Source organism: Lethenteron reissneri, chromosome 26 (assembly GCF_015708825.2).
Source record: "Lethenteron reissneri isolate LAM-NWPU_2019-01 chromosome 26, ASM1570882v1, whole genome shotgun sequence".
Classification (NCBI taxonomy): domain Eukaryota; kingdom Metazoa; phylum Chordata; class Hyperoartia; order Petromyzontiformes; family Petromyzontidae; genus Lethenteron; species Lethenteron reissneri.
In genome coordinates this window covers 22,253,568-22,281,346 of record NC_083804.1, presented here as the reverse complement: position 1 = coordinate 22,281,346, position 27,779 = coordinate 22,253,568, and the positions used below count along the sequence as shown (strand labels likewise).

General features: G+C 51.1%; 1 protein-coding gene across 1 annotated transcript; it reads left to right on the top strand.

Moving 5' to 3' along the window:
- The first annotated feature begins 10,962 nt into the window (after positions 1 to 10,962).
- Positions 10,963 to 26,344, top strand: LOC133347874 (protein C-ets-1-like). Its single transcript, XM_061560592.1, is given in 10 exon segments — positions 10,963 to 11,093; positions 14,492 to 14,611; positions 18,098 to 18,177; positions 18,179 to 18,299; positions 18,691 to 18,774; positions 19,808 to 19,827; positions 19,829 to 20,075; positions 21,018 to 21,512; positions 23,671 to 23,789; positions 25,662 to 26,344. Coding segments are annotated over 10 exon segments (1,566 nt in total). The 5' UTR covers positions 10,963 to 11,029; the 3' UTR covers positions 25,878 to 26,344.
- The last annotated feature ends 1,435 nt before the right edge of the window (positions 26,345 to 27,779 follow it).

Below are 27,779 nucleotides of genomic sequence, written 5' to 3'. Positions count from 1 at the left end.
CTTTCATATTTTTTGTTGTAACGTTCTAACCCTGCGAATTCCTGCAGTTAGACATACTGACTTTTCGCGACACATTTGCAGCTCCCGATACGCATGTGTCCATGGTTAAAGCAATTAATTATAATGATCAACACACCCAACACCTCCACTCCTTCGTTCTCTTCCTCCCCTCCCTCCCAGTCCGCCCGGGCTGCAGTCTTAAAGTAGTTGAGAAGTCTTTAACAACATTCGCGGATTGGATTACTGTGGTGTGCGAGCTAGAACGAATGGAGATCGTCACACACGCAAAACCGCGGTCGGACACACGTGTTGAGTTGCGCGTCACTCTGTACGTGCTGTGTTGAACTTCTTACGCGCCGTACGTCGCCAGCCGCGGCTAATCGGAGGGTGCGGGGGGACGGACAACAAACGGAAGATAAAAAAAACAGTTCTAAAGACATTAGTTTGCGATATATATTTAAAAGTACATAGCTACAGAAGCTTCCTGTTTTCGCCGTGGTGCACACGCACACACATGCGATATGAGGGATGACCATTACTCGAAACATCTCCTATTATATGTTTCTACAATGCCCCCCCCCCCAACCGTTTAAGGGAGTGCTTTAGAACACGAATGTGTCGAATTGATTGCTAAACAGCGTTGCCAACTCCTGAAAGCAGCAGAAAGTCGCCAAAAGAACCAACCTCAGCAAGTCGCTAGAGTTCGCTGGACCAGGATTTCTGAAGTTGTCAGAAATGTTAGGGACCGCTCGCCGAGTAATAAAGGTAGTAAACCAACACGGTATCCTTAACACAACCCTGAGTTCGCTCCTCTATATTTCAACTCAAAACTATTGTTATTTTACCAGGTAAGGCCCATTGAGCTATATAGATATTTTTCAGAAGCCACCTGGCCACAAATGAAAGCTAAACGAAGTGGCTTATCATGTGGATATATTTATATAGCAACCAAATACTCCAAACGCGTGATTCTAAATGTGAAGGGTGGTGGGGGGTGGACACGGGAGCACCCTGAGAAAAATCCACGCGACCACGGGGAGAGAGACGCGCAAACTCTAAATATACAGCAGGCGTCAGGGTCGGGATCTGGATCGAACCAAAGACCTCCGGCATATCAGGCGAGGTAGTCGCGCCACCTGCGTAATGAAAGTATCCTCGTCCCACGAAGTCGCCTGGACAAACACATGTTTTCGTTGTTGCCGGGGCAACTCAACAATAAAAAAGTAGCCGAAACCTGGCGACATAAAAAAAAACTCGCCGTGTTTCCAGCACTGTCTTCTGTTAAATGCCCGCAAGGAAGCCTTTAGCACGTGGCTCTGGGTCGCATTATCACAGCCGAACGCGCGCCCCCTTTGCTTTTAAAACGGCGCGTGGGCGAGAGACCCTTACCGCGGCGCGCCTGCTTCGTATTAAACTCGGAAGAGCCCCTTCTTTAACCCCTCGTGGTCTGCTGGCTGACAGTAAAACACACGGGGGTCCTTCAAGGCTATGCCGCTTCGCTCGGTCTTCATTACACGGTAAAACGTTGTCCCGTGACGACGCTGCGTTGGCACAAAAGAACAAAACAAACTCGACGGGATTCGTCAGGAACATTGCCCCTAAAAGGAACGACTAATATAGTTTATATATATTGTGTAATGAGCAACGTTTCGGGTAACGTCCCTTGTTCATGAGTAGCACTTCTTACTTTTTGTGTTTAGTTTGTTGTCCTTCCCCGCACCTCCGATTAACACGGTTGGCTACGTACGGTGCGAAATAAATGCAATATACATAAATAGCAGTCCTGCTGTAAAGAAGGATCATTGCTCGAAACGTCGCCTATTGTATATATATGTTTTTTCCCGTTATAAGGCAGCAATGTTTATGGAGAGTGTTGAGTGTTGCGGTCGCTCGAGATGACTTGTCGTCTCGACAATGACATGGGTGTTCCTATCTTGCGCGACGTGAAGGCCGAGAGAGACAAAGGCGGCCGGGCGAGACTTTGTCCATATCAACAACCCCCTCGTGTGCAGCGCGGCTGCCAATAGGTGGTCGCTAAGAGCGCTGGCCCCATTCGGTGTGCCAGGCGTTGACTTTACGTGAGTTCGATGCGCACACAGACACCGTAGTGTTGCACGTGCGTTGCACTCTCAATCCACTGCTGGTTTATTGATATGAGCGCCACAGTGGCGAGATGTTAACTGTCTTGCCTGGTATACGGGAGGATCGTGGGTTCGATCCCGAACGATGACGCCTGTATAGTTGGAGTTTGCGGGTTTCCCCGTTGGTCGCGTGGATTTTTCTCCGGGTCCTCCGGTTTTTTTTCCCTGCACATTTAGGAACACGCGTTTAGAGTGTTTCGCGGCTGCCCATACGTTTCCACGTGATAAGCTACTTTTGTTGAGCTATCATATTTGGCCATGTCGCTTCTGATAAAAAAGAGCAGAATATCTCAGTCTTTTTTTCCTGGTAAAAATAAAATGTTTTAGATAAATTTAGTTTGTATTAGGGCTATACTTTAACCGTGGGAGTGTTAGCATAGAAGTACAATACATCGACAGACGCTGCTGCATCCGCTCCTCTGCTGGCCACCACGTTTCGGTGGCGCGAAGCCCGTGACAACCTGCTCCCATCCAGAGGCTCGAATCCAGATCGGCCCCCTGGGGTTCGACCAGACCGGGCGCATTCCGAGTAAATTTGGTCAGAGGCGAGGAGACAACGGCGAAGTCAAAATCAGTCCAAGGTTTCCGGGCGCAAAATAAATGCCACCGGGATTACTGATACGGAAGGCCAATGACCTGCAACGCACCTATGATGATTGTTTTAAGGCTATAGCCATAAATAATGTGTGCTCATTAAACTCGTTTGGATATTCTCGGCGTAAAAATCAGCCGCACAGTCGAACGTGGGCACTCGCTGTCGAATTTTTGAATGCGCCGGATGTCGTTGGATCTGGGAAGCTCAGCAGGGCTTAAGCGCGGTTAGTACTCGGATTGGGTTGACCACCACCCCCACCACCAGAGCTTGCCAGGTGTTGTAGGAGTGGGCCTGGCAGCTGTGGCCAGGAACATGGCAGCGTTGATTGGCACCTCCTCTGCAATGTGTGGAAGAACTTTCCGGCTTTCTTCCCACAAGACGCCAATCATTTATTTGGCTCCCAATTGCAGAACCCCCCTTGTGAAAGTATTTCGAGACTCCGATATGTCCCGTGGTATATTGTCGGACACTTATTACTGCATCAACTCTCTGGGGTGAGACGGTAAGCGCGGTAATAGTTGCATCGATGTGAGGGCTCAGTTTGAATCACGCTCACGGCTAACATCAGTGGCGAGTGATGCCTGAAGCTGTCCTGCACTCCCCCACGCCCGCTCCTCTGTGATGAATTATCCGGATTCAATCTCCACGGCCGACAACGGATGTAGGGAGGCCTTTATCAAGCAGACGATTGACAAATAACTTTAGACGCTTCTCTTTGTTTTTTTACTACTGCTACATCAGAAACATCCATTCAGAGTAGTTGGCTGTGTGTTACGCCACTTAATCGGGCTATCGTGTGTGACCAGGTCGTTTCTCAAAAAAAAGTGCTGTAAAGCGCAAGTGGCCCTTACCTGCTAACATAAAAATAAAGTGTTTGAGTAGTTTAGTTTTAATTTGGAATTATTTCAGCCGAAGTTAAATTCCTATTCAACACACGAAACCGTGTGGATGGTTGTGCTTTATTTGTGTCGAGTGTAGGGTTGCTTGCAACGCGGGGACCGTAAGTTACAGCGACTGTTTGAGGAAGCCTTCGTCCAGCAGTGGATCGTACTTGGCTGATGACGAAGAGAACGTTATTTTAAGATGTCCTACTTGTGCCTAATGCTTTGGAATGAAGAGTAACTCTCAACGTGATGTAATTAACAACGCTGCACGCATACATTTCAAATATATACTGCGGGTTTGCACGCATTGTTCCAAAGTGACTGTGTATAATCGAACGCACGTGCATGCTTTGACTAATGATATCAGAGCGGGCGTTAATCGCTTTATGATGTGTAGTGTACCGACCCTGCCTGCCCGACAAACAAAGAGAAAGATCGCCCGTATAGCCTGAACAGACTGTCGGGGCAAGTGCTGTTAGGGAGCAGCACCTCTGCAAGCCGGCCCGCCTTTGTCTCCCCAGTGGCGATGTTTACTACACGTCGCATCAGGTACTCATTTGAGGCTGAGTCGACCTAGGGGAGGCCTTGGACCGATTCAGATAACCGTCACTGCTGCTTGGCCGTGAGCGGGAATCGAACTCGGGTCGCCGGGTTCGTAGTGCAGCGTAGCGCTAACCGCTTACACCAACATCATCAGCCATGATCTCTCCACTGCTGCACGAAGACCTGCCTCTCCCCCGAGCCGTCGGCATCTCTCACGGCCCTGCGACATACCGGATTATAAGACGTACTCCCCCCCCCCCCCCCCTCTTGTATTTTGAAAGAAAGTTTCGGGTTACTTCTTATAATCCAAGTTAATTTTGTTTTACCACGTGAGATCCGAGAGGCCAAGATAATGTTATACTCCGGTAGACGCGTTGCGTGTGTGCCTTGAGTTGCGTGACTTTATTGACACCGGAAACGCAAGTGTTTGGGGGTGCGCGTCTTACTTCCCGGGACATCTTATAACCTGGGGAATCACGGTATTCATCGATCCGTTACCTGCGCGCGAATTTGATTTAATTTGCTCCATCTCCGACTTCCGGATTGTCGAGCGCGTTCCGTCACTTGACTGCAACTCCGTCGCTGTTGTTTCCCCCCAACCCCCAAAAAGTGTTTTTAGTGAACAAAAAACATCCTACATAATAAAGGTTTTTGGGTTAGATCGCGTTATTCATAAACGTGTCGTAACCCTCCACCACCCGACACGGCCAAACAGTAAAAAAAAATGTGTCACGTTTACAAAAGACAATAAATAACGCGATCTAACCCAAAAACATTTTATTATGAATAATATTGGTCGCGAAAGCCTACGTGTTAAACTGAAAAACCATTCACAGATGGCACAGATGGCACGTATGGGCTCCATCACTATTCCTGGCCATCGGTAATAATCATGACCAGCACTGCCACCACCACCCGGCACCACCACAGTAGCATGGCTTCTACGTTCGAGATTTAATTCCTAATTGGCAAACCACAACACGCACCCACACTTCTCAAACGCAACTGCTGCCCGATGCTGGCCCAGGATGGACAGCTAAGCGCGACGATTGCGTAAAAAAAGGACTTCGCGAATCGCGCATGCTGCACGTAACGGTTGGCTTGAGAAGTTGTAGGTGCTGCTGTGGTTTTGCGAGTATAATGATATTATGACATTAAATCTCGAAACTTACAACCGATTCTATTGCGTTGACGGTTAGTACCACCGGCACCCGCTCGTACGTAACAGGGACGTGTCCCGGAACACTCAAGCCCACCAAACTTCACCACACCCCGGCGTTTATAGCCATGGCCCCTGATTGAAGATACTCTTGGAGTGGATATTAGGGGAGGAGAGTGCGAAATAATCTTTTGAAAAAATGACGCCCAACACGTCACGTCACACATTGTAAATGAGCCCCACCTGTCTGTCAGCGTGCAGGGTTTGTAAAGGCGTTTTGACATTAAACTCTAACGGTTCCATAATAATAATAAGGGAGCCATATGAAAAACATCTGCTTTCCGTGGCGTTTGATGTCAAAATCTGTGCGTGGCTTTTTTTTCTTTCTTTCGTTCACCGAGCAAGCAAGCCGGCTCGACTCGGCTATGAATTATAATGAAGAATGTATACGTGTACGTAACATCGCCGGACAATGATGGATGACTACGGCTTTCATCCAGCAGTGGATATGCCATAGCTGCTGCTGCTGCTGCTGATGATGATTATGTTTAAAAGGGGGCCTTACAAATAACATCTGATAAACCACCGGTATTTGTATTCCACGTCTGACTGCTGATGAGACTCAAAAAATTCAAAACGGAGTCGAGTCTGTTTGCTTAAAACTGAGTTTAACCAAATTTCAGATGTATATCGTTTCAATAACTTCACCATAACTTATATCAGTAACTGAGTGGAGAGACCGGTCGATACAGTACCTGCAATACGCACATGCATCTACAGCATTGTCACAACGCGATTGTGCCGCGTGATGATTTCAAATTCTCGAGTGTCCGTCTCCCTGCTGGAACGAGCACAGGGGATGGAAATTCCACATTTCTCTGGCGGAGAAGTCACTTTCTACGTATCATGACCGTTTGTTGATTTCCCATAAGGCGGCACTTATTTTGTTGTCGAGGGAGATGACAGAGCAGTGGTGCTTAAGTGGCCGTCCATAAATGACGTCACGCACCTAGGGGGGGGGGGGTCAGACATGAAACAATGCGATTTGAAAAGTCCCTATTGCTTTCTTATTGGAATTATTTTTTTTATAATAACTTTATTTACTAAACTTAACAATTGTTTTCTGTTTGATTGTTCTATTTTAATTTAAACATTTTAATAAATACACGTTGGAAGCAATGAATATCTTTTAAGTTATGATCCTTGCATTAGAATATATAGACTATAGACACACACCAGGGAAATATTCGGCGAGCAATTAAGCCCTGATTATACCGAACCAAATAAAATAAGTAATATTCTTTTTAACTTTTTAAAAAACACGCTTTAATGAAAAGTACCGTACTAATGGAAGAACTCCACGACTCCAGGAAGTGGCCCGAAGCTTGCCATAATGTAAGGGACCATGGGCAATTACAGCCAACGTTAGTTGAGCGTGGACAATTAGACCCAAGCCGAAACATAAGATATAAAAATTATGTTTTAAAATATATGTTTTTTTATGATCAGTATGACATAAGTATACCAAGTTTGCAGTCGATACCACATTGGGAAGTGGGTTAAAATGTAGTTACAATGTTTGAGAATACAACGACGACAACAACAGATAGAGTGAGTTAAATAAAATAAAAAGCGTGTAAAAAAACACACACACACGCACCACGAACAACCACGTGCCGTAAACACATGGAGTAACGTTTCTCTGCAGGCTGTGGGCAAACCTCCGTGACTGTAAAGGCGCATCCCTGAAATTTCTCGCTCGCGCCGCTGCTGGCGGAAAACGTCCACTAGGGGGAGCTCTAGTGAGCCCCGTCCTGAGAGAACATTTGGCCTACTCTTCCAGGAAGAGGTAGGAGCACCCACAGTTTACCCCCACCAGACTCGAACTGCCCATCGACGAACAGCGGTGGTGATTGTTCCTTTTGCTGTTGTTGTTGACTGCCGGGTGGAGAGATGCCAGGGGGGAGGTCGGTCGTGGAGCGATGTTGAGTCATTCGCCCCATTGTTGTCGCTGTCTCGCCGTGACATCGAAAACCCGCGCTGTGCCCCGATCATCACCGAGCAACTCACACGACTCGCAATCGAACAGCATCCAAACAAGACCGAGGGGTGACGACGTCGCCGTGAAAACGAATCATATGACAACTAGCCAACAACGCGCGTACAGTGCGTTGCACCGATGGAAACTCCACGCCGAAGTTGCCTGCCGACTCAAAGCGACGTAGTTGGGTTATGTTACATAAGGCGTCCTGGGGGGGGGGGGGGTTCGAGGGAGTCCTGAGTGAACGCGGGCACGGACGTAGCCTCAACAGACTGTTGGGGCAAGTGCTGTGAGCGAGCAGCACCATTGAAGGCACAGCACACGGGTGGTGGGGTGGCAAACACCACGCCCGGCCGCCTTTGTCTTCCCAGTGGCGATGTTTCTACACCGCTGCAACAGCTACTCGTTTGAGGCCGAGTTAGGGGAGGAGGGCCATGACCGGTGGAGATCATCTTCTCCGGTGGGTGGTGGTGGCGGTGGCCGTGAGCCTGGAACGAACTCGGGGTCGTGGCGCGCATCGCCGACGCTGCCGCTCCCAAACACGGAGGCGACCGCGCGAATTTGGGCCACGTGTGGCACGGAGTGTTTGGGCCACGTGTGGCATGGAGTGTTTGGGCCACGTGTGGCACGGAGTGTTTGGGCCACGTGTGGCACGGAGTGTTTGGGCCACGTGTGGCACGGAGTGTTTGGGCCACGTGTGGCACGGAGTGTTTGGGCCACGTGTGGCACGGAGTGTTTGGGCCACGTGTGGCACGGAGTGTTTGGGCCACGTGTGGCACGGAGTGTTTGGGCCACGTGTGGCACGGAGTGTTTGGGCCACGTGTGGCACGGAGTGTTTGGGCCACGTGTGGCACGGAGTGTTTGGGCCACGTGTGGCACGGAGTGTTTGGGCCACGTGTGGCACGGAGTGTTTGGGCCACGTGTGGCACGGAGTGTTTGGGCACGTGTGCACGGAGTGTTTGGGCCACGTGTGGCATGGAGTGTTCGGGCCACGTGTGGCACGGAGTGTTTGGGCCACGTGTGGCACGGAGTGTTTGGGCCACGTGTGGCACGGAGTGTTCGGGCCACGTGTGGCATGGAGTGTTTGGGCCACGTGTGGCATGGAGTGTTTGGGCCACGTGTGGCATGGAGTGTTCGGGCCACGTGTGGCATGGAGTGTTTGGGCCACGTGTGGCATGGAGTGTTCGGGCCACGTGTGGCATGGAGTGTTTGGGCCACGTGTGTCATGGAGTGTTCGGGCCACGTGTGGCATGGAGTGTTTGGGCCACGTGTGGCACGGAGTGTTCGGGCCACGTGTGGCATGGAGTGTTTGGGCCACGTGTGGCACGGAGTGTTTGGGCCACGTGTGGCACGGAGTGTGGGTGGTGGCTTCCCGATGGCTTGTTACTTTTCATGGTGCCGTATGGCGGATCCCAAGGTTCTGTGTTTGGCCGCCTTTGAGATTTCATGAAAATGAAAAAAACACAAACACAAGTTCCCCGGGGCATTGCATTGGCAAATACGTCGGCTTGCGAAATTCCGGTGCTTTGTTGTGTGTGCGGTGGAAATGCGTACAGGGCAGTGCAGCGCCGTGCCATGAATAGTCTACGTCCACCACAGAGATTGCGCGAAATGAGCGGGTCCTGCTGCTGCAGCTTGGATTGTCACAAAGAAGGACGCCGGATCGCGATGTATGGGTGACGGGTAGGGGCTTCTTACACCAGCGGTGGACTGACCATGGCTGATCATGATATATAGCCGACGGTGCCTACAGCTTCTTTCACCGCATCTCTCTCTCCCTGTGTGTGTGTGCAGGGTGAAGCCCCCGTCTTAAGCAGATGTGACGGTGAAGTTAAGCGAGTACAGACGGTACTCACCACCCCCCACACCCAGCAAGGAACCTCGCGCGCTCTAAGCGGCCCCTCCAAAATCGCGTCCCGAGGCGGCTGGCACTCCTCGCCGCAGCTTCTTACACCACAAAGACAAAGATCCCCCGTATAGCCTTGACAGACTGTTGGGGCAAGTGCTTTTAGCGAGCACCTATGAGGGACGGCACGGCACACGAGGGGGTTGGGTGACCAGCAACACGCCCGGCCGCCTTTGTCTACCCAGTGGCGATGTTTACACACCGAACCATTTCAGGCTGAGTCAAGCTAGGGGAGGCCCAGGACCGGTTCAGTTAATCGTCACTGGTGTTGGCCGTGAGCGGGAATCGAACCCGGGTCGCCAGGTTCATAGCGCAGCGCGCTAACCGCTACACTACCGCCCCCCAAAACACACTTAATCACCCACCCACACACTCATCCAACACTCATTCACTCACCCACTCAACACAAACTCACCCACCCACACACTCACCCACACACTCATCCAACACTCACTCACCCACTCAACACACAGTCACCAACCCACACACTTACTCACCCACGCACTCATTCACCCACGCACGCATTCAACACTCACCCACTCAACACACACTCACTCACCCACACACTCATCCAACACACTCACCCACCCACACACCCACCCACCTCCCTCACCCATCCACACAACACACACACACCCACACACCAAACATACACTTACCCACCCACAAAACACACTCACCCACCCAACACACACGCACTCACCCACCCACCCACACACCCATCCAACACACACACATTCACCCACCCATTCAACACACACACTCATTCAGCCACCCACCCAACACACACTCACTCACCCAACACACACTCACCCACCCACACACTCACTCACCCACACACTCATCCAACACACTCACCCACCCACACACCCACCCACCCCCTCACCCATCCACACAACACACACACACCCACACACCAAACATACACTTACCCACCCACAAAACACACTCACCCACCCAACACACACGCACTCACCCACCCACCCACACACCCATCCAACACACACACATTCACCCACCCATTCAACACACACACTCATTCAGCCACCCACCCAACACACACTCACTCACCCAACACACACTCACCCACCCACACACTCACTCACACACTCATCCAACACACTCACACACCTACACACTTACTCACCCACACACTCATACAACACACTCACCCACCCAACACACACTCACCCACCCAACACACTTACTCACCCACCCACACACCTATCCAACACACACACACATTCACCCACCCATTCAACACACACACTCATTCAGCCACCCACACACTTACTCACCCACACACTCACCTACCCAACACACTTACTCACCCACCCACACACCCATCCAACACACACACACATTCACCCACCCATTCAACACACACACACACTCACCCACCCACACACTTACTCACCCACACACTCATCCTACACACTCATCCAACCAACACACTTACTCACCCACCTACACACTTACTCACCCACACGATCATCCAACACACTCACCCACCCACACACTTACTCACCCACACACTTACTCACCCACACACTCACCCACCAAACACACACACACTCACCCACCCACTCACCGATCCAACACACACACACCCATCCTTACGCACTCTCACGCGCGTTCCGTATCCCTCCCGCCTCCTCGCTTCTCCGTACTCCCCTTAACTCCCCCCACCTCCTACACACCCCACCCCGCCACCCCCAATAACATTTGCGAGGACGTCCTCCGTTGCGGTCGCAACATCCATGGCGTGGCTCAAAGCTCCGTGCGACATCAGAGTCAAGGTGATCAAGAGCGAGAGGCCGTCAGGTGAGAACCAATCTCAGCGCCCGCCATCCGCGCGGCTCGAGAAGAGAGAGCGGCTCTTTAACTTATCTGCCTCCCCTGCCCCCTATACCTCCCTCCATCTCCCTCTCTCGTCGCTCGCTCTCGTTCTGGATAAACATTGTACAGCTACCGGGTGTTTGTCGTACGATTGTTGAGGGCGCCTCCAGCCAACGTCGCTGTCGCCCCCCCCTGCCCATGTTCACTGCCTTTGCAGCCCTCTCGGCTTCCCCACTCGCTGTGTGGAGTTTGTTCGAACGTGAACGCGCGCGCGTGCGCGTGTGTGTAGCCCGGTTCGAGTGTATAATCCAGGCCAGCTGAACCTAGCCTGGGTTACATACACCCCCCCCCCCCCACACACACACACTTCGGCAACCCGCACTGCGCAACGTGGTGAAGTATGGTCAAACGACCCACCACCGTCATTATCATCATCATCATGAACGATCCAACGTTGGGATACGCAGTGTTATTTCACTCGGGCTATGGTTTACACCCCCCCCCCCCCCACCCTGCTCGTTCACCCCTCGCCCTTCTCTGTACATTTGCGGCCGCGTTTGCGCATTCTTGGAACGGCCTGTTCCTTCTCCGTGTTTGTGTTGTGCTTCTCTGGGACGTGTGTGTCTGTGTGAGAGAGAGAGGGGGAGAGGGGGTTGTTGGGGATTGTTAAACTGTGTCCTGGAGTCGCGTTCCGCTGGTAGCGCCGACTGCGCTTCGGTTTAAAGGCCGAATGTTTGGCCTCCTCCATCATCATCATCCTCGTCGTCACCTTACGGCGTGGGGTGTCTCTGACGCCATGCGTACACGCATTTCAGTCAGTGATGTGCTCGATTAATGAATGGCGAACGCGTGTTGAGAGACAGAGAGAGAGATGGAGCAGGAGGGGGAGGAGGCGCGTGTTTTACCGGAGAGTAATGGGTAACGTGGAGAGGGTTGGAGACGCGAGGGGGGAGGCTGCCCTGGGGCTCTATGTGTGTGTGCGTGCATGCGACTGCCAGGCTAATATAGGCACGCCGAAGTGTGGAGGCGGAACACGAATCAATGTGCGCGCTTCCATCAATGATCTCCTAACCGAACCACTCTGAATGCTGCGCAAAGCCGTCAACTCTCTTGCGTGTGCTCGCAGCGGTCCGTTGTGTAGCGTTGTTGTCGTAAAGTGACAGTGTTGGTGGTGATGGTGGGGGGCAGCTCTGATGAGATAGAGAGATTGTCGAGAGTCGAGGCAACCCCCGAAGTGGAGGGGCCTTGGTCGTGCTGAAGTCTCTCGCTGCGAGGGAGACCCGGGGGGGGGGGGGGTCCGCAACAGCACATTCGAAACTTTAAAAGAAGCCAACGGTAGCAGGACCAGCATCGCCCGTACGTGAATACAACAAGGCCGTTAAAAAAATTAAAAATACATCGAATAAAAAATCGAAGTTTACACGAATGTGAATGAAATAGGAAGTGAAACTCCGAACCAGGTAGTGATTGCTCTCAAAATGACCAAAGCTGGCGATGTGGGAAACTCATTACCGCACCTGTGCCTGCTCGCGGACTTTGGACGAGACTGTTCAAGCCAATGAATGGTAATTGGACTCGGTTGTTGCAATTGCTTGGTCGTGTACTCTGTGTGTGTGGTGTGTATCCTTGGTAGACCTGGCGAAGGCACCAAAGGCAGATTCGAGATACCACGTCCCACATTGATGTTTATGTACTGTGTGTATGTGGGTTGAACTTCTTTCGCACCGGACGTAGCCAACCGTGCTAATCGAATGTGCAGGGGGAAAGACAAGAAACTGAACACAAGCAAAAATAAAATGCATGGTGCCTGGCCAGGAATTCAACTCGCAGTGGCAGGATTTTCAGTGCAGTGGTGCACAAACTACTACTAACACCACCACATATACCACCCTCCTGATGCAGTGGGAAACCATCAGCACCGGGGAGACAAAGGTGGCCATGAGTGGTGCGAGCCACACCATTCCCCCCTTTGTCTGCCACACCGGACTTAGCAGGTGCTCGCTTACAGCACTTGCTCCACACCACGAAACGTGGGGTCTTCCTGCGTAATTGAATGGGTTGGTTCCACTACAAGTTCCTCATCAGAATCAGAATATGTATTTATTATACTGGAGGAATTCGAAGAGCTATAAAGCTGGGTTTATTCCACAAATGTCCAGTAGAAGCGGGTCGAAACGTTACGCAACAAATCACTTTAAATATTTACCATTAAAACGAAACTAGTTTTAGCTTACCAGGTAAGGGCCACTGAAGCTATTAACTTATTTTTCAGAAGCAACGTGGCCACAAATGATAGCTCAACAAAGTGGCTTATCGCATGGGAATTTAGAGCAGAAAAATGATTTAAATAATCTAAATGCATGTTTCTAAACGCTTGATGACTCCTTGATGATGCTTGATTATTCTAGGTCATAATCAAGCCGTGGTCATTACTCGGGGCCCTTGAGGGATATTCTACGCGTGTCCCTTTGCAAGATGTAATACATTACATAAACTATAAAAAAACGAGAAACTATTTTTTTTATTTCACCAGGAAAGGTCCACTGAGCTATGTAGAGCTCTTTTTCAGAAGCGACCTGGTCACAAACGATAGCTCAACGAGATGGCTTAGAGGCCGTCCATAAATGACGTCACGCACCTGGGGGGGGGGGTCAGACATTTGTGACGAGAGGGGGTGTGGGAAATGTGACGTCACATCAAAATGCGCAACTTTGAATGAATATAGACAACACGTTCTACTTAATTAAATACACTTTTTAATAAATGTTTTCTCCTACAACATCAAGAGTGCAGCGCCACATTAAATACGCACTACAATGACAATAGTTTAAAGAGATTTGAAGCAGGATTTATTTTTGGGGGGAGGGGGGGGCAGAGCTTTTGTGACGTCTATTTTAGGGGGGGTCTGACTTTTTGTGACGCCGTGTGACGATGGGGAGGGGGGGGTCAAAAATCGTCCAAAATCGCGTGACGTCATTTATGGACTGGCCCCTTATCATGTTGAAATTCATAGCAGCCAAATACTTGCCTGGTATACAGGAGGTCGTGGGTTCGATCTCGACCCTGACGTCTGTATGTTTAGAGTTTGCATGCATCCCTCACCCCGTAGTCACGTGGATGTTTTTTTCCCGCATCCTCCGGTTTTTCCCTCCACACTCAGAATCAATGTGCATTTAGAGTATATGGCGGCTGCTGTACATTTCCACGTGATGAGCCACTTCGTTGAGCTCTCATTTGTGATAGCCAGGTGGCTTCTGAAGAAGAGCTGTACAGCTCAGTGGGCCTTACCTGCTAAGATTAGAAATAGCAAGTAGTTAGTGAAGGCGTCGTTGTTTTCCTTTGCTCTTCACATCCCTCCGTGCGTCGTTGTTCTTGCCGGGCAGAGCTCGATGGCGTGGAGGTGCCACTACTGACGCCGGGCAGCAAAGCGGTGATGTCCCAGGCGCTGAGGGACACGTTCAGCGGCTTCACCAAGGAGCGCCTACGCCTCTTCATCCCGAGGGGTACGTGTGTGCATGCGTGCGTACGGAGAACTCCTTTCCCACCATACGTAGAGGTGCGTGGAGATGGACAACAAACGAAACACAAGAACAAGCATAGTAATAGGTTTTTACCCTTTCAACTGGTACAAAAACTGACACCTTTATACAAGGCATCGTGTTTGCAATAACCACAACACATGCAGTCAAAATGCAAACAAAAGAAATAACTCTGATGATGATAATGATATGCACTGTCCTTGAAGTTGATTGGTCCACACCCGAGACAGCTTTTCTTAGAGCCTCGTCTCCATTGGTGTTGGACCAGATAACGCCAAAAGGCGTACAACTCAAAAACAGCGCACTATCAGAGTATTGAGAGCTCGGGGTAAGCATTTACACTATGAGACCTCCTTTACCAGTGGCAAGAACAAGCAGTTCGAAATAAATGAGTTTTCAATGTAGATGATTTAAAAGTGCATTGCTCCGGTGGCTTCCTAATATCGGAAGGAAGAGCAGTTCCAGACGGCCGCAGAAGCGCATCTGAAAGCTCGTGATGCAGTGACCGTCTTTGTTAGTGGTTAGCCAAAAGCCGTTGCGAGGGTGACCAGAGTTTGCGTGATGGTGTATGCTCCTTGACGAGATCAGCAAGGCATTGTGGTTCATTTGTGGCAAGCACGTCGTGTCTAATAAGTGTGACCTTACAATATATTAGGGGCCGTCCATAAATGACGTCACGCACCTGGGGGGGGGGGGTTCAGACATTTGTGACGATGTGTAACGAGGGGGGGTTTGAGAAATGTGACATCACATTAAATAGACTTTTTAATAAATGTTTTCTCCTACAACATCAGAGTGCAGCGCCACATTAAATACGCACTCGAATGACAATAGTTTAAAGCGATTTCAAGCATGTTTTATTATTTGGGGGGGGGGGGGGCAGAGCTTTGTGACGTCATATTGAGGGAGAGTCTGACTTTTTGTGATGCCGTGTGACGAAGGGGGGGGGGGGTCAAAAATCGTCCAAAATCGCGTGACGTCATTTATGGACGGCCCCTTAGTTCGGCATCCGGAAGCTAATGCAGCTCTGCGAGCACTGGATGGACACGGTCTGATCTTGCAGTACCCGTTACAACACGTGCCAGATAATGTTTTTTTACCGGGGGTGTCAATGCCATATACGTCGGAATATTTTGCTCTCTTGTGGTCAACATTTATCAGCAAAAACAAACTTACCACGTCCCACTCCTTGACGAGATCGGCAAGGTATTGTGGGTGAGTAAGGATGATACGTGGTCTGTTCCAGGCCACGATCACTGCTGGTGGTGTGTGATCATCATCATGATCATCATCATGATCATCATCATGATCATCATCGCTCTGATGTTGTTGTTCCCGTTCTGTGCTGATGCAGCACGGATGTCCATTTGCAAACTAGCTGGGTGACTGGCTACACGGGACTTTCTGTGTAACATGTAAACATTCATCCATTAAATATTTCGTCACCAACACATCATGTTTATTGCTGGCCACTTGGTATTTTGTGCCTATGAAGGCCGGCACAGTACACAAGGGTGAGTGGCTAGCACCACACTCAACCACCTTTGTCTTCCCAGTGGCGATGTTTACACACCCACCCTAGTTGACCTCGGGCAGGCCCAGGCACGGTTTAAATAATCGTCACTGGTGTCAGCCATGAGCGGGAGTCGAACCTATGTCACCAGGTTCGAAGTGCAGCGTGCTAACCGCTATGCTACAGCTCCCTGCACGAAGACAAAGATCCCCCGTATAGCCTTAACAGACTGTTGGGGCAAGTGCTGTTAGCGAGCACCTCTGATGGCTGGCACGGCACACGGGAGGGTGGGTGGCCAGCACCACGCCCGGCCGCCTTTGTCTCCCCAGCAGCGATGATTATAGGCCGCACGAGGTCCTGGTTTAAGGCTGAGTCGACCTAGAGGAAGCCCAGGACCGGTTCAGATGATCGTCACTGGCGTTGTTGGCCTGTGAGCGGGAATCGAACTTGTAACTGACGAGTTCGTAGCGCAGCTCGCTGAACTGCTACGCCACCGCTCCCCGCACACACGCCACACACAGTCACAGAGATGACTGTGCATCGGTACGTACAGGACATCTGTACGTACCGAGTGTACCATCACGTCGCCGCGTTCAATTGCGCAATTAAGAATTGGCGATGCACATTGCGCGCAGCAGCAGCAGCAAGGATTATTTTTTCTTTTCTCCCCACCATGCAACTCTCCCCACTGGTAACCTCGCGCACACATACAGGGCCCACACATCCTGCCGGTCCGCACCCCCCCCCCCCCCGTCTCCATCGGATTAGATGACGTTCCCTGGCGCAGTGGAGTGAATCGATTTCTCACACCGGTGCAACACCGGTGCCGGTTGTCTTCCCAACTTGAACGTTGCGACGCGGTGAAATTGTGTGCGCGTGTTTTGGTTTCGTTTTGAAAACAGGATTATGTGGGCCACGTCATCTGGAATGTAAGGTGCAGTTAGATTTCTTGAATGAGCAAAATTATTGCATGCTCGGGTGCGCGTCGAGATGGTGCTCATCTATCGCTAACAGCCCTTCGCCAGTGGTGGAAATTCTCCATTCCTATGGCGAGGTCCTAGTCTGTCCGTAGGGGCAACCACTGTTGAAATCCCCCCGCAAAGCGGTACGTAATTTTATTGACCCTTCTAGGGATGATGCCGTTTGGTCAAACCCCACCCGGGATTCGAACTCTGATTTGCGAACTGCTCGCCTCCTGCGCTGAGCAGCCAATTAGCCGGTTAACAAATCAATTGGAGTGCAATCCCAAATTGTGACGACGGCCATGAACTCGCTGGGAGGCGGGGGAGGGACGTGAATCGGTAAACTCCAAGTCAATGACCATAGCCCCTCCGGTGCTCGTACAGCCCAGCGTAGCGGCCTCAGTGGCGTAGCGAGGTCGACATGGCCTCTGTGCTAAGGAATGAATCGGAATATTTATTTATACCGCAGGAATCCGATGAGCTATAAAGCTCTGTTTTGTGTGTACAGTTGGGGTGGGTCAGGACGTTACAACAACAACAGCAATCAATACACAAACATGATCGGAGTGAAAAGCATATATATTTTTAAGTAAATAAAGCACTTAAAAATATGCAATTTTAACTAAACTATTTTTATGTTACCAGGGAAAGCCCACTGAGGCATTAACTTATTTTTCAGAAGCTGACTTGGCCGTAAATTATAGCTCAACAAAGTGGCCTATCATGTGGACATGTATAGCAACCAAATCATCTAAATATCATGGGGAACCCCTGTTCTCAACCCCAATCTCCATGGAGTGGACCTCGGTGCAATTGTTTAGTTTGGTGTCCTCCCCCTGCATCTCCGATATAGCACGGTGGGCTAAGCACGGCGTGAAAGAAGTTCAACACACACACACAATTGTACCGTGCGCACATTCGATAGCTTTGTCACTGAAACGGCCACTCCCTCTCTCTCTCTCGTTTCTCGAACAGACCCCACCGTCTGGACGGCCGGGCAAGTGGCCCAGTGGCTCTTGTGGGCCGCGACGGAGTTCAGCCTGGAGGGCCTCGACTGTGTCTCGGCTGGCCCTGAGCGGCCGAGCCCTTTGCTCGTTGGGCAAGGAGCGCTTCCTGCGTCTGGCTCCCGACTACGTGGGAGACATCCTGTGGGAACACCTGAAGCTCCTGCTGAGAGGTGAGCTCTCTCTCCCCTCCAACCCCCTCCCCCCCACGGCAACTGCCCCCCTCGCCGTGAGTTCTGTCTACTTTGACGTTCAACGGCAAAACTTGTGGGGTGGCCCTTTGAGGGTTGTTTCCCATTCACCATCATCAGCAGTGTCATCGATCCACTGCTGGATGAAGGCCTCCCTGAGCCGTTGTAATTTCTCTCATCACTCTTGATCCATGGTGGGCATTTCTCTTGAGCCTGATAATGATGCTGGAACGACCGTTTTTATGGTTAATATTTTTGCATTTCCGTCGTGAAAATAATAATAATTTGCCGATTGTGTGAGAAAGTCGGTGTGAAAATATGATGTGAAATATTTAGTTTTCGGGGTCTGGTGGTTTCTTTCTCCCTCTGCCAGAGTGCCAAGAAGACAGCAGGCATTTCCGTACGGAGGACAGCTCTGCAGTAGCAAACACTGCATACTATGTGGACTACTCAGTCGGTCAGTGCTGTCACTCACAGAATAAAATCATCATCAGCTCCCGTTATTATTTGTACTTTCATCACCTATCATCACCAACACCACTGCTGCCATCATCACCGATCATTTGTTATCAAACGCCACCACCACAATTGTAATCCTCATTAAATTCATCACCCCCACCGCACCATCGTCACAAAAACCACCGCAATTGCCACCATCACCAATCAATACATTAATTAGATATCAAGCACCAACATCAGTACCATCATCAGCACCATGGTCTGCAATGTCTTACAGATGACCGGACAACAGCGCGTGCTTGTTGTAGATCGTAGATGGGGCTTAAATTTTTGCTCGGTATTTTATGGACTGCTGCTACTAGGCTCACTTTGAGCAGGGAATATCGGCCTCAGGCACTATCATGAGAGTATGAATTCCCATCATCCCATAATCGTGTTTTGTGAAACGTGCCAAAACAATTCCAGTTTCCGGACTATTCCTGCAAAAATGAAGCCTTGCTGCCACTAAAACTATGACAACTAAACTATTTTTTATTTTACCATGTAAGGCCCACTGAGCGATATAGATTTTTTTCAGAATCGACCTGGCCACAAAGATAACTCCACGAAGTGTCTTATCATCACGTGGAAATGTATAGCAGCCACATACTCTTAAATGCACATTTCTAAATGTGGAGAGGAAAAACCCGGAGGCCCCGGAGAAAAATCCACGTGACCACGGGGAGAGAAGCACGCAAACTCCAAATATACGGCAGGCGTCAGGGTTCGGGACCTGAACCCACGACCTCACATATACAAGGCGAGGTAGTTAACATCTCGCCACCGTGGCACCCTGCTGCTGCCCCCACTGCTGCTGTCGGCACAAGGCACTACCACTCGAGTAATACTTCCTATAATCCCATGAACGTGTTTTACAAATCTAGACGAGGATGGGTGTTACGTGCCAAAACAATTCCCGTTTCTGGACTGTCCCGGCTGAAATGAAGCCCTGCTGCTGCTGCTGCTGTCCCCCACCGCTCGCTGTGTCCCAGGTTGCCACCACCCGGAGCCAGGCGCAGTGCGTGCCGCCCTCCGACTACGCGGACGCGGGCTTCATCTCCGAGTCGTTGCAGACGCTGCACAACGTCACGTCGGAGGAGCTGCTCGGCGTCAAATACGAGGGGGGCGGTGTCTTCCAGCCGCCGCCCGTGGCTGCGAACGAGGCTCACGTGGGCACGGCAGGCCTCATGCCCAGCTACCAGCGGGTCAAGCAAGAAGTCCTGGCGCCAGAGAGCTTGTGCTTGTCTCATAACGGACACGGTGAGTTCTGCCATGGCGAGATGTTAACTACCTCGCCCGGTATACAGGAGGTCGTGGGTTAGATTCCGACCATGACACCTGCTGTATAGCTAGAGTTTGCATGTCTCTCCCTCTCCTTGTGGTCGCGTTGATTTTTCTCTGGATGCCTCCGGTTTTTCTCTCCACATTTAGAATCGACTCGCATTTAGAGTATTTGGCGGCTAAATATTTCCACATGATAAGCCCCTTCACTAGGCCATCATTTGTGGCCAGGTCGCTTCTTGAAAAGAGATATAAAGCTTAGTGGACATTACCTACTAATTTAATTTTAAACTCATTGATGCTTTGTTTATTTTAAATTTTTTGTCTCTTTGAGAATTGTAAATAACAAGTTGGGGGAAAAAAATGACGCTCGCGCGTGGATTCTGTGACTCTTGGTCCCCAGAAGCCGCTAACGGTTGCTGACAAGGCAATTTATAGTTTGCGTAATCGAAAATCGCCCTTTGGTTTGTGTCTCCCAAATTTTGGGACATGCTTCGATCAACTGGGATCGGCCAACAGCGGTACATGTACAGTTGATCAACTGCTGTCACGGAAAAGAGACGTGATTCAATAAATAATGAAGCTCAGTGCTGATGAGAGGACGGGCAGTGCAGTGGGACACCGAATAGGAAATAAACTATTCGGGGAGGGCGGAAGACCCAGAGCCAGCCAGGTGGTGGGAGACGATCGATCGGAGCCAGGGCCACCCAAAGGTTCCTGGCAGGCCTCGAGCCAGAAGCAACGTGGGGCCCTCGTATTCCACCACCCACTCGCAGGCCTGCTATGGAGGTCGGGGTGGAGTGGAGGCTTGGGGCAAGTTGCCCTTTTGACCCCCCCACCCCTCCCCCCGCCCGCTAGCTCGTGCCAACTCTGGGCATCTCTGATCGTGGCACGTTTCGCCCGTTCCCTACCGCACCGCAGCGATGTTCGCCCAGGACTCGTTCGACAGCACCGACAGCTACGAGGGTGCAGCGCTGCTGGCGCCGCCGCAGCCGCCGCAGCCGCCCTCTCCCTGGGCCCGGCCGTCCTCGTTTGACGGCCTGCAGCGAGTGCCGTCGTACGACAGCTTCGAGGCGGATGACTACCGGGGGGGACCCGTCTTCCCCGCGGCTGCGCACACCGCCCGGCGGGGGGACAGGCAGCAGGGCCCCCGCGCGGCCCTCGCAGCGGTCGGGGGACACGAGCGACGCGTCGGGGCCTACGGCAGCAATGCCGGCAACGTGAACGCCATCGCCGCGGCGAGGGAGCCCGAGGACTTCCTGGTGGCGCTGGCACGGAAGCAGGACGAGTGCCTGATGCCGCTGGCACTGCCGGCGCAACGGCCAAAGGGGACCTTCAAGGAGTACATGAGCGAGAGGAGCGAGCTGAACGAGGGCAAGCCGGTCATTCCTGCCGCTATCTTAGCTGGATACACAGGTGCGCGTTGGTGTGGGCGGGCTGGATACACGGGTGCACGATCGTGCGGGCCGGATGCACGGGTGTGCGATCGTGCGGGCGGGCGGGTGGGCAGGTGGGCAGGCAGGCGGGCCATCTGGGTACTTGCATATGACCAGCGCTGTCACGAGGGGCATCGACTGTGACAGTGCCACAGCGAGGGTGGTGGCACCGTTGCCCCGCGTGGGCAACTGCGTTCGTGCTACGGCTCCGTGCTTGCTGGCCAGTATGGTCACGCACGCCACTTCGCCACTGTAGATTTAAAGACCACGTGGGGGGGAGGGGGGGGCGAGGGGCAGGGGATGGTTGTCTCCCCGACGCCGACGTTCGCATGTCGCGCATGATGGATGCAGATTTAAGGCCGAGTTGACCTAGGAGTGGCCCAGGGTGAGTTGAAATACCACGTGCCATCAATGTCGAGTGTGCTCAGGAATTAAATTGAACACTCCTTCGCATGCACACACAAAAAACAAAGGCAAAGGTCGCCCCATATAGCCTTTAAGAGGATTCTGGGGCAAGTGCGTAGCGAGCTCTTGAGGTCGACACTGCATTCGAGGTGGGGTGGGAGGGGGGAGGGGGTATGGCCAGGACCATGCCTGGCCGCCTTTTTCTCACACAGACACACAAACGACAGTCATTCATAAAATTTCATATCGTTGATATAAAAAAACGCGCGAAAAATGTTCGAATTTCACAAACGCGACATTTAAATCTCTCGTTTACATAACAACCCATAAACTCCATCTGACATTTCAGTCCTGCATGAGTCATGCTCTTGGTATATATATATAAAACAGCTTTTCGTCAGAATGTACCACAATTTTCGGTCGTAAACGATCGCAGTGGGACCATTTTATCGTAAATCGTTTTTTCTTCTTTTCGCATCGGTGATGCGATTCCGTTTTTAAAAAAACGACGAGAACTCGCGCGCGGAGGAAACGTAGCATCACGCAAGCCGCCCTTTTGTCGTCCTCCAAAACGGAAATGACGTCAAAGGCTTTTGTGTGCGTGGATAATAGATTATAAATACCATTGTCATGTGTCACCACAGACCTCCCCTCTCTCTGCGCGAACCCTTGCGATACCACAGCTGAGTCAAGCACGCGCTGGTCGTAATCGCCAGCGAAAACGTCATTAAAACGAATTGTAAAATGCTGTGTGTCGCCAGCTCGATGTCATCTACTCATTGTAAATGTTGTGGGTTTACTCTCCAACACTCCGGTGTGCTGAAGCGGTCACTGATTGGCACCTTACTAATTAATTCTAGATTTGAAGCTTTCGTGACTGCAAGGATTCATATTCTTAGGTTTTTTCGGTAAAGTCACGTAGGTAAAACATCAAAATTAATGAAAATAAAATAAAATAAAAATAAAAATCACGACGTTTCGGAGGCAACACAAGTCTCCTTCATCAGGTGGGACTGTCACAGCCGGATTAGCTGCATCAAGTGAGGCAATGATTCAAGATGTAATCCCTTACTAATTGGCTGTGTCGGGTGGTGATGGGTTAACAGCACATATTTACGCACTGTAACCCAAAAAAACCTATGCCACAGATAATATTGTTCGCAAAAGCCTACTTTTTAAACGCTAAAAAAGCCATAAACATTAAGGCTGCAGCTTTGGCAGGCCTCCATCCAGCAGTGGATGGACCATGGCTGCTGCTGCTGATGATGCGTTACTGACAAAGGGTTTAAGTTAATAATAATAACAACAAAAAGTGTTTTATTACCCAGCACACCACATCCATTATACCTCTCACTGTAGTTGTGGATACCAGCCACGTGCCAACTCTATCCTAACAGTTGCTGTCACCGATGTTAAACATTGCTGAGGAATCATAAATCGAATGGTGCTCTTTCACATGATGCAAGATTGGCTAAGGAAAGCCATAATTCGTTTACGGGACCCCTTGTAAGTTTGTATGTGCTGTAAATTGTTACATCTGCTTCCAACGTTCGTTTTTTTTTGTGTGCCAATGTTGGTGTCGTGTTAAACACGAAATGACTCCCAAACGTTGTCTCAATTTTACAACCCTGCCTCCCTCCCTCTGCATCCCTCCCTCCCCCCTCCCTCCCGCCCTCCCCCCCCACCCTCCCTCTGCATCCCTCCTCCGTTGGCGTCTCCTCGCTGACGTACAGGCAGCGGACCGATCCAACTGTGGCAGTTTCTCCTGGAACTCCTGACGGACAAGTCGTGCCAGCCCTTCATCAGCTGGACGGGCGACGGTTGGGAATTCAAGCTCTCCGATCCAGACGAGGTGAGGGGGGAATTTTTTGAGAGGCAAAAAATAAACAAAAACACTCCAACGATGACGTGAAGTTTTCCCCCTCGTGCTCGCCGATGCCCATTGAATGCCCTTGCCTGGCAGTTGGATGGATGGGCGCGGTCACCTGGTGGAGGTGTCACGTGCCGGTGAAGCCCGTTCACTTTGCCTGCGATGGTCTCCAACCAGACTGACGGACAGGCTTGCCAACGGGTTGCTGGTGCACACTCCGAGTGGAGGCTTGGTTCCCTCCCAGAGCTTCAAGTCTCCTGGACGTAGCACTTTCTTGCAGCTCAAGGCCTTTACCTGAAACATCCAGGCAGGGCCTTCGAAAGTTGGGGGTGCTGGGCTCGGGGCAAATCCCCCCCCCCCCCCCCCCCCACCTACATTTGACACTGAGGAACCCATTTTGAAATCTGTCTGTCGAAACAATCCCGTGAGCGCAGAGAGCTTCACGGGAACGCCGAGTGGACCACACTGGCGCATGACACTGACGCAAGGTGACCCATCTCTCTGCCACCACCTTAACAACAACAGCAGCAGTAGTGTCCATGAACCACTCATCGATGGTGCAGGCTCGTGGCCAGGGCCTGGTGCACATTGAGATCCATGTGAAGTATTGACGCCTCGCCTGGCAGGAAGTCTTAAGACAAACCCCAGGTGTTATGGGTAATTTATTTTTTTACAAGTTAAGGCCTACTTGAGCTACGTAGCTCTTTGTCAGAAGCGACTATCACAAACGACGGCTCAACGAAGCGGCTGACCCCAGGCTGCCTTGGCATGCATAGCACTCGCGCTGCGTCAACGCCATCGCAGCGAAACGTGCGCCTGCGACACACGAGACCGTGCATCGCTTGACAAACAAGGAGGGAGGGGATGGGTGCACGACAAACGATTTCGCCAAGAGCCTCTGGCGAGCGGAGCTCACGAGCAAAACGAGGCTTGTCAGCGTGAAATGCGCTTACTCGCAAAAGATTGCGAGTTGTTGTGACGTTTGAACGTTGCCTTACTCTTGAGCTCAAGATAAGGGACGTGGGGGAAGGACGAACGCGTCGGGGAACAAACGACAAGCGCGGCGCACGTGCCCGTCTTCAACGCCGACGAGCAAACGGGTGCGACGCGTCACAGGCTGACGTTCGCGGGCGGTGGCTCTTCTTCAGGATCGCTGTGGGAGCGCCAAGAAGGGACGTGTCCACGCGTCGCACGCGACGCTTTATTCCGTTACGAGTGCGCAACAGTCCCCGGTGCACGCTCGGAGTCGCACCGAGGGGACAGGATGTGTGCGTTAGAGAGCGTACGCAAGTGAGAGGCGTCGAATCGAAGTAAACTTGGCCAGGACACGATGTTGGCGATGGCGACGGCTTAGGGGAGGACTCAACTAGCAGTGGATCGATCAAGGTCGATGATGACGGAGACGATGATAATTGATGAAAATGGTCAACTTGTTTTTGCATGTATGTTGAACTTCTTTCGCACCGTATGTAGCCGACCACGTGAATCGGAGGTGCGTTTTGACGCGTGTCCTTCTCTTTAAATAGTCATTCAATGTCCAGGCTGTTGGACTGGATTTCATTTTGAGCAGTGCAGCTTACCATGCAAATCGTCGTTTCGCATGCGATAGCTGTGTGACCCACAAGCGAAGAAACGGAATCGAACTCCCTTAACAAAACTCCCGCACCTCCCATAAGCAAAGGTTGGCTACATACGGTGTGAAAGAAGATCAACATACGTACCTACATACATTGTCGTCCTCCCTCCCCCTCCTCTTCCCCCCCCCCTCCCCCCTCCACCTCTTCACCCCTCGCACGTGAACTTTTCTTTTTTAAACCACCGCGTCCGTCGTGTTGTTGTTGTTGTGAAACGCAGGTGGCGCGGCGCTGGGGCAAGCGGAAGAACAAGCCCAAGATGAACTACGAGAAGCTGAGTCGGGGCCTGCGCTACTACTACGACAAGAACATCGTGCACAAGACATCGGGCAAGCGCTACGTCTACCGCTTCGTGTGCGACCTGCAGAGCCTGCTGGGCTACAGCCCCGAGGAGCTCCACGCAATGCTGGACGTGACTCCCGACAGCGACGAGTGAGGCGTCTCTACGCGCCCCACCGCACTACCGCACCCCCCCCTCCCCCCCGATGTCTCCACGTCCCCCCACTCCGTAATGCCGGCGGAGGGAGTGGAGTTTTAAGAGGGCGCAGCTTCAGGATATGTCTACACGTTGGGGCTCGGGGTAAGGAAGATATTTAAACAGTGGCCTCCTTTAACTTTTTGTAACACAGTTTAAAGGGAATCGTTTACAGTTAATGTGCGCATGTAAATGTCGCATTGATTTTGGGAACAAAAGAAATGAAAATAATTAAACAAATAAAATGGATCTGCTTCGACTTTCCACGAGCACCGCTCTCAGCCCTCCTGCGAATGTGTCGCTGTGTCCCACTACTCTTCCTCGCTCCCTCCGCACACTTCCTCCGAACTCTACCGCTCTCCTCCCTCCGTGCACCATCCTCCCTCCACACTCCTCTCTCCCAACGTTCATTACTCTCGGCGTCAAGTGACTCCAGTGCTGGGTCCATGGAGTGGTGTTTTCAAAAAATTGTATTTCCACGCTTCGTCACCCGCTAGGTGTTAGCGTCAGTATCGTTTACCGTGTAATTCTAGACACGTTTTGATAGACGCTTTGCGATAAATGCCCCTACCAGGATCTACATAAATGAATCTTGTTTCAATCGTTAGGCGGACAAACACAACTTGTTTGAGAATATTTTTAAAAATACGACCACTGAAACCTGGAACAGATTTAACGACACAATCCAAAGATCGGAACTCAATGCGACTGCCAACTTTCCAATTTTGTTAAAATCTCAACTTTCTCTCCCCCCGGTTTTTTTTTGTTGCTCCTGCTTTCACCTTGATTGATGTCCTTTGGATGGATCGTGCGGCGAAAAATGTAAACAGGGCAGCCGTTATTCGAGTCGTAAGAGCAACAACGGTGATTTCTGCTGTGGCAGGGACCTACCTACGCCGAGCCGTGCCACGTTGCAGTCGGTGATTTAGAGGGTTTGCTCCTCCAGTGACGTGACAATTGCAACGGAAATCAATGGAGCGGACGTGTGTGGGTTATTAAGGGGGGGTGGGGGGGGGCATCGTATTGCTCATTTCCACGAGGATTCCACCTGTTGGGTCAGGCGTGGAAGGAATATTGTTCTTGCCAGCGGCCGAACGTGGGGCGACACGTTGGCAAAAGCGTCCAATAAATAACGGCGTGGAAAGTAATGAGGTGCTCACCTCTACGCTGAGCGTGCTACCTATTAGATAATGCAGTGTTGTTGTCACGTGGGAAAAAATTCCCTGTGGTACCCGGATCAGTGCGTCTGTGATGTCTCCTTCAACAAATATGAAGGAAACCATCACGCCGATAGACTCCGCTGCTCCCGAATCGGTTGTCCGACTTGACCACCAGTGAATGTGAAATTGTAGTCGTTGCTCCCCATCTACGTTGGCCGTACGAAATGAGAAGACGTGCGGCTACGATGCTTGCAGTGCGGGCTGTTTCAAAGTGGCAGGGCCACGGGGCGTGTAATGTGAAGTTCGCGGGCTGTGTAGGTGCCCCATGTCTGCTCTATGGATATTCATTATCGAGTAGCGTTTCTCAAACTACAGGCATTACAACCTACCCCCACCACCTCCAGTCAGACTTTTTTCCCTCCACAATTACCGGCAATCAGGCGTGATAAATGCGCAGCGTTTCGGGACGAGTTTCGGATTTCCCAAAAAATATATATTTTGGATTATTTTGGTTTTTAAGGACAATTCTGGATTTTTTCTTCTGATTTCCGAATCATTTGCTTTGTGTTTATAAGTTATTGTGTCTTCGTGTTGTGATGTCGCCCGATGCCCTTGTTGACACCAGTTATGGTGGGAAAAGCACGGAAGGGATGTATGTTGAACTTCTTTTGCACCGTATGTAGCCAACCGTGCTAATCGGAAA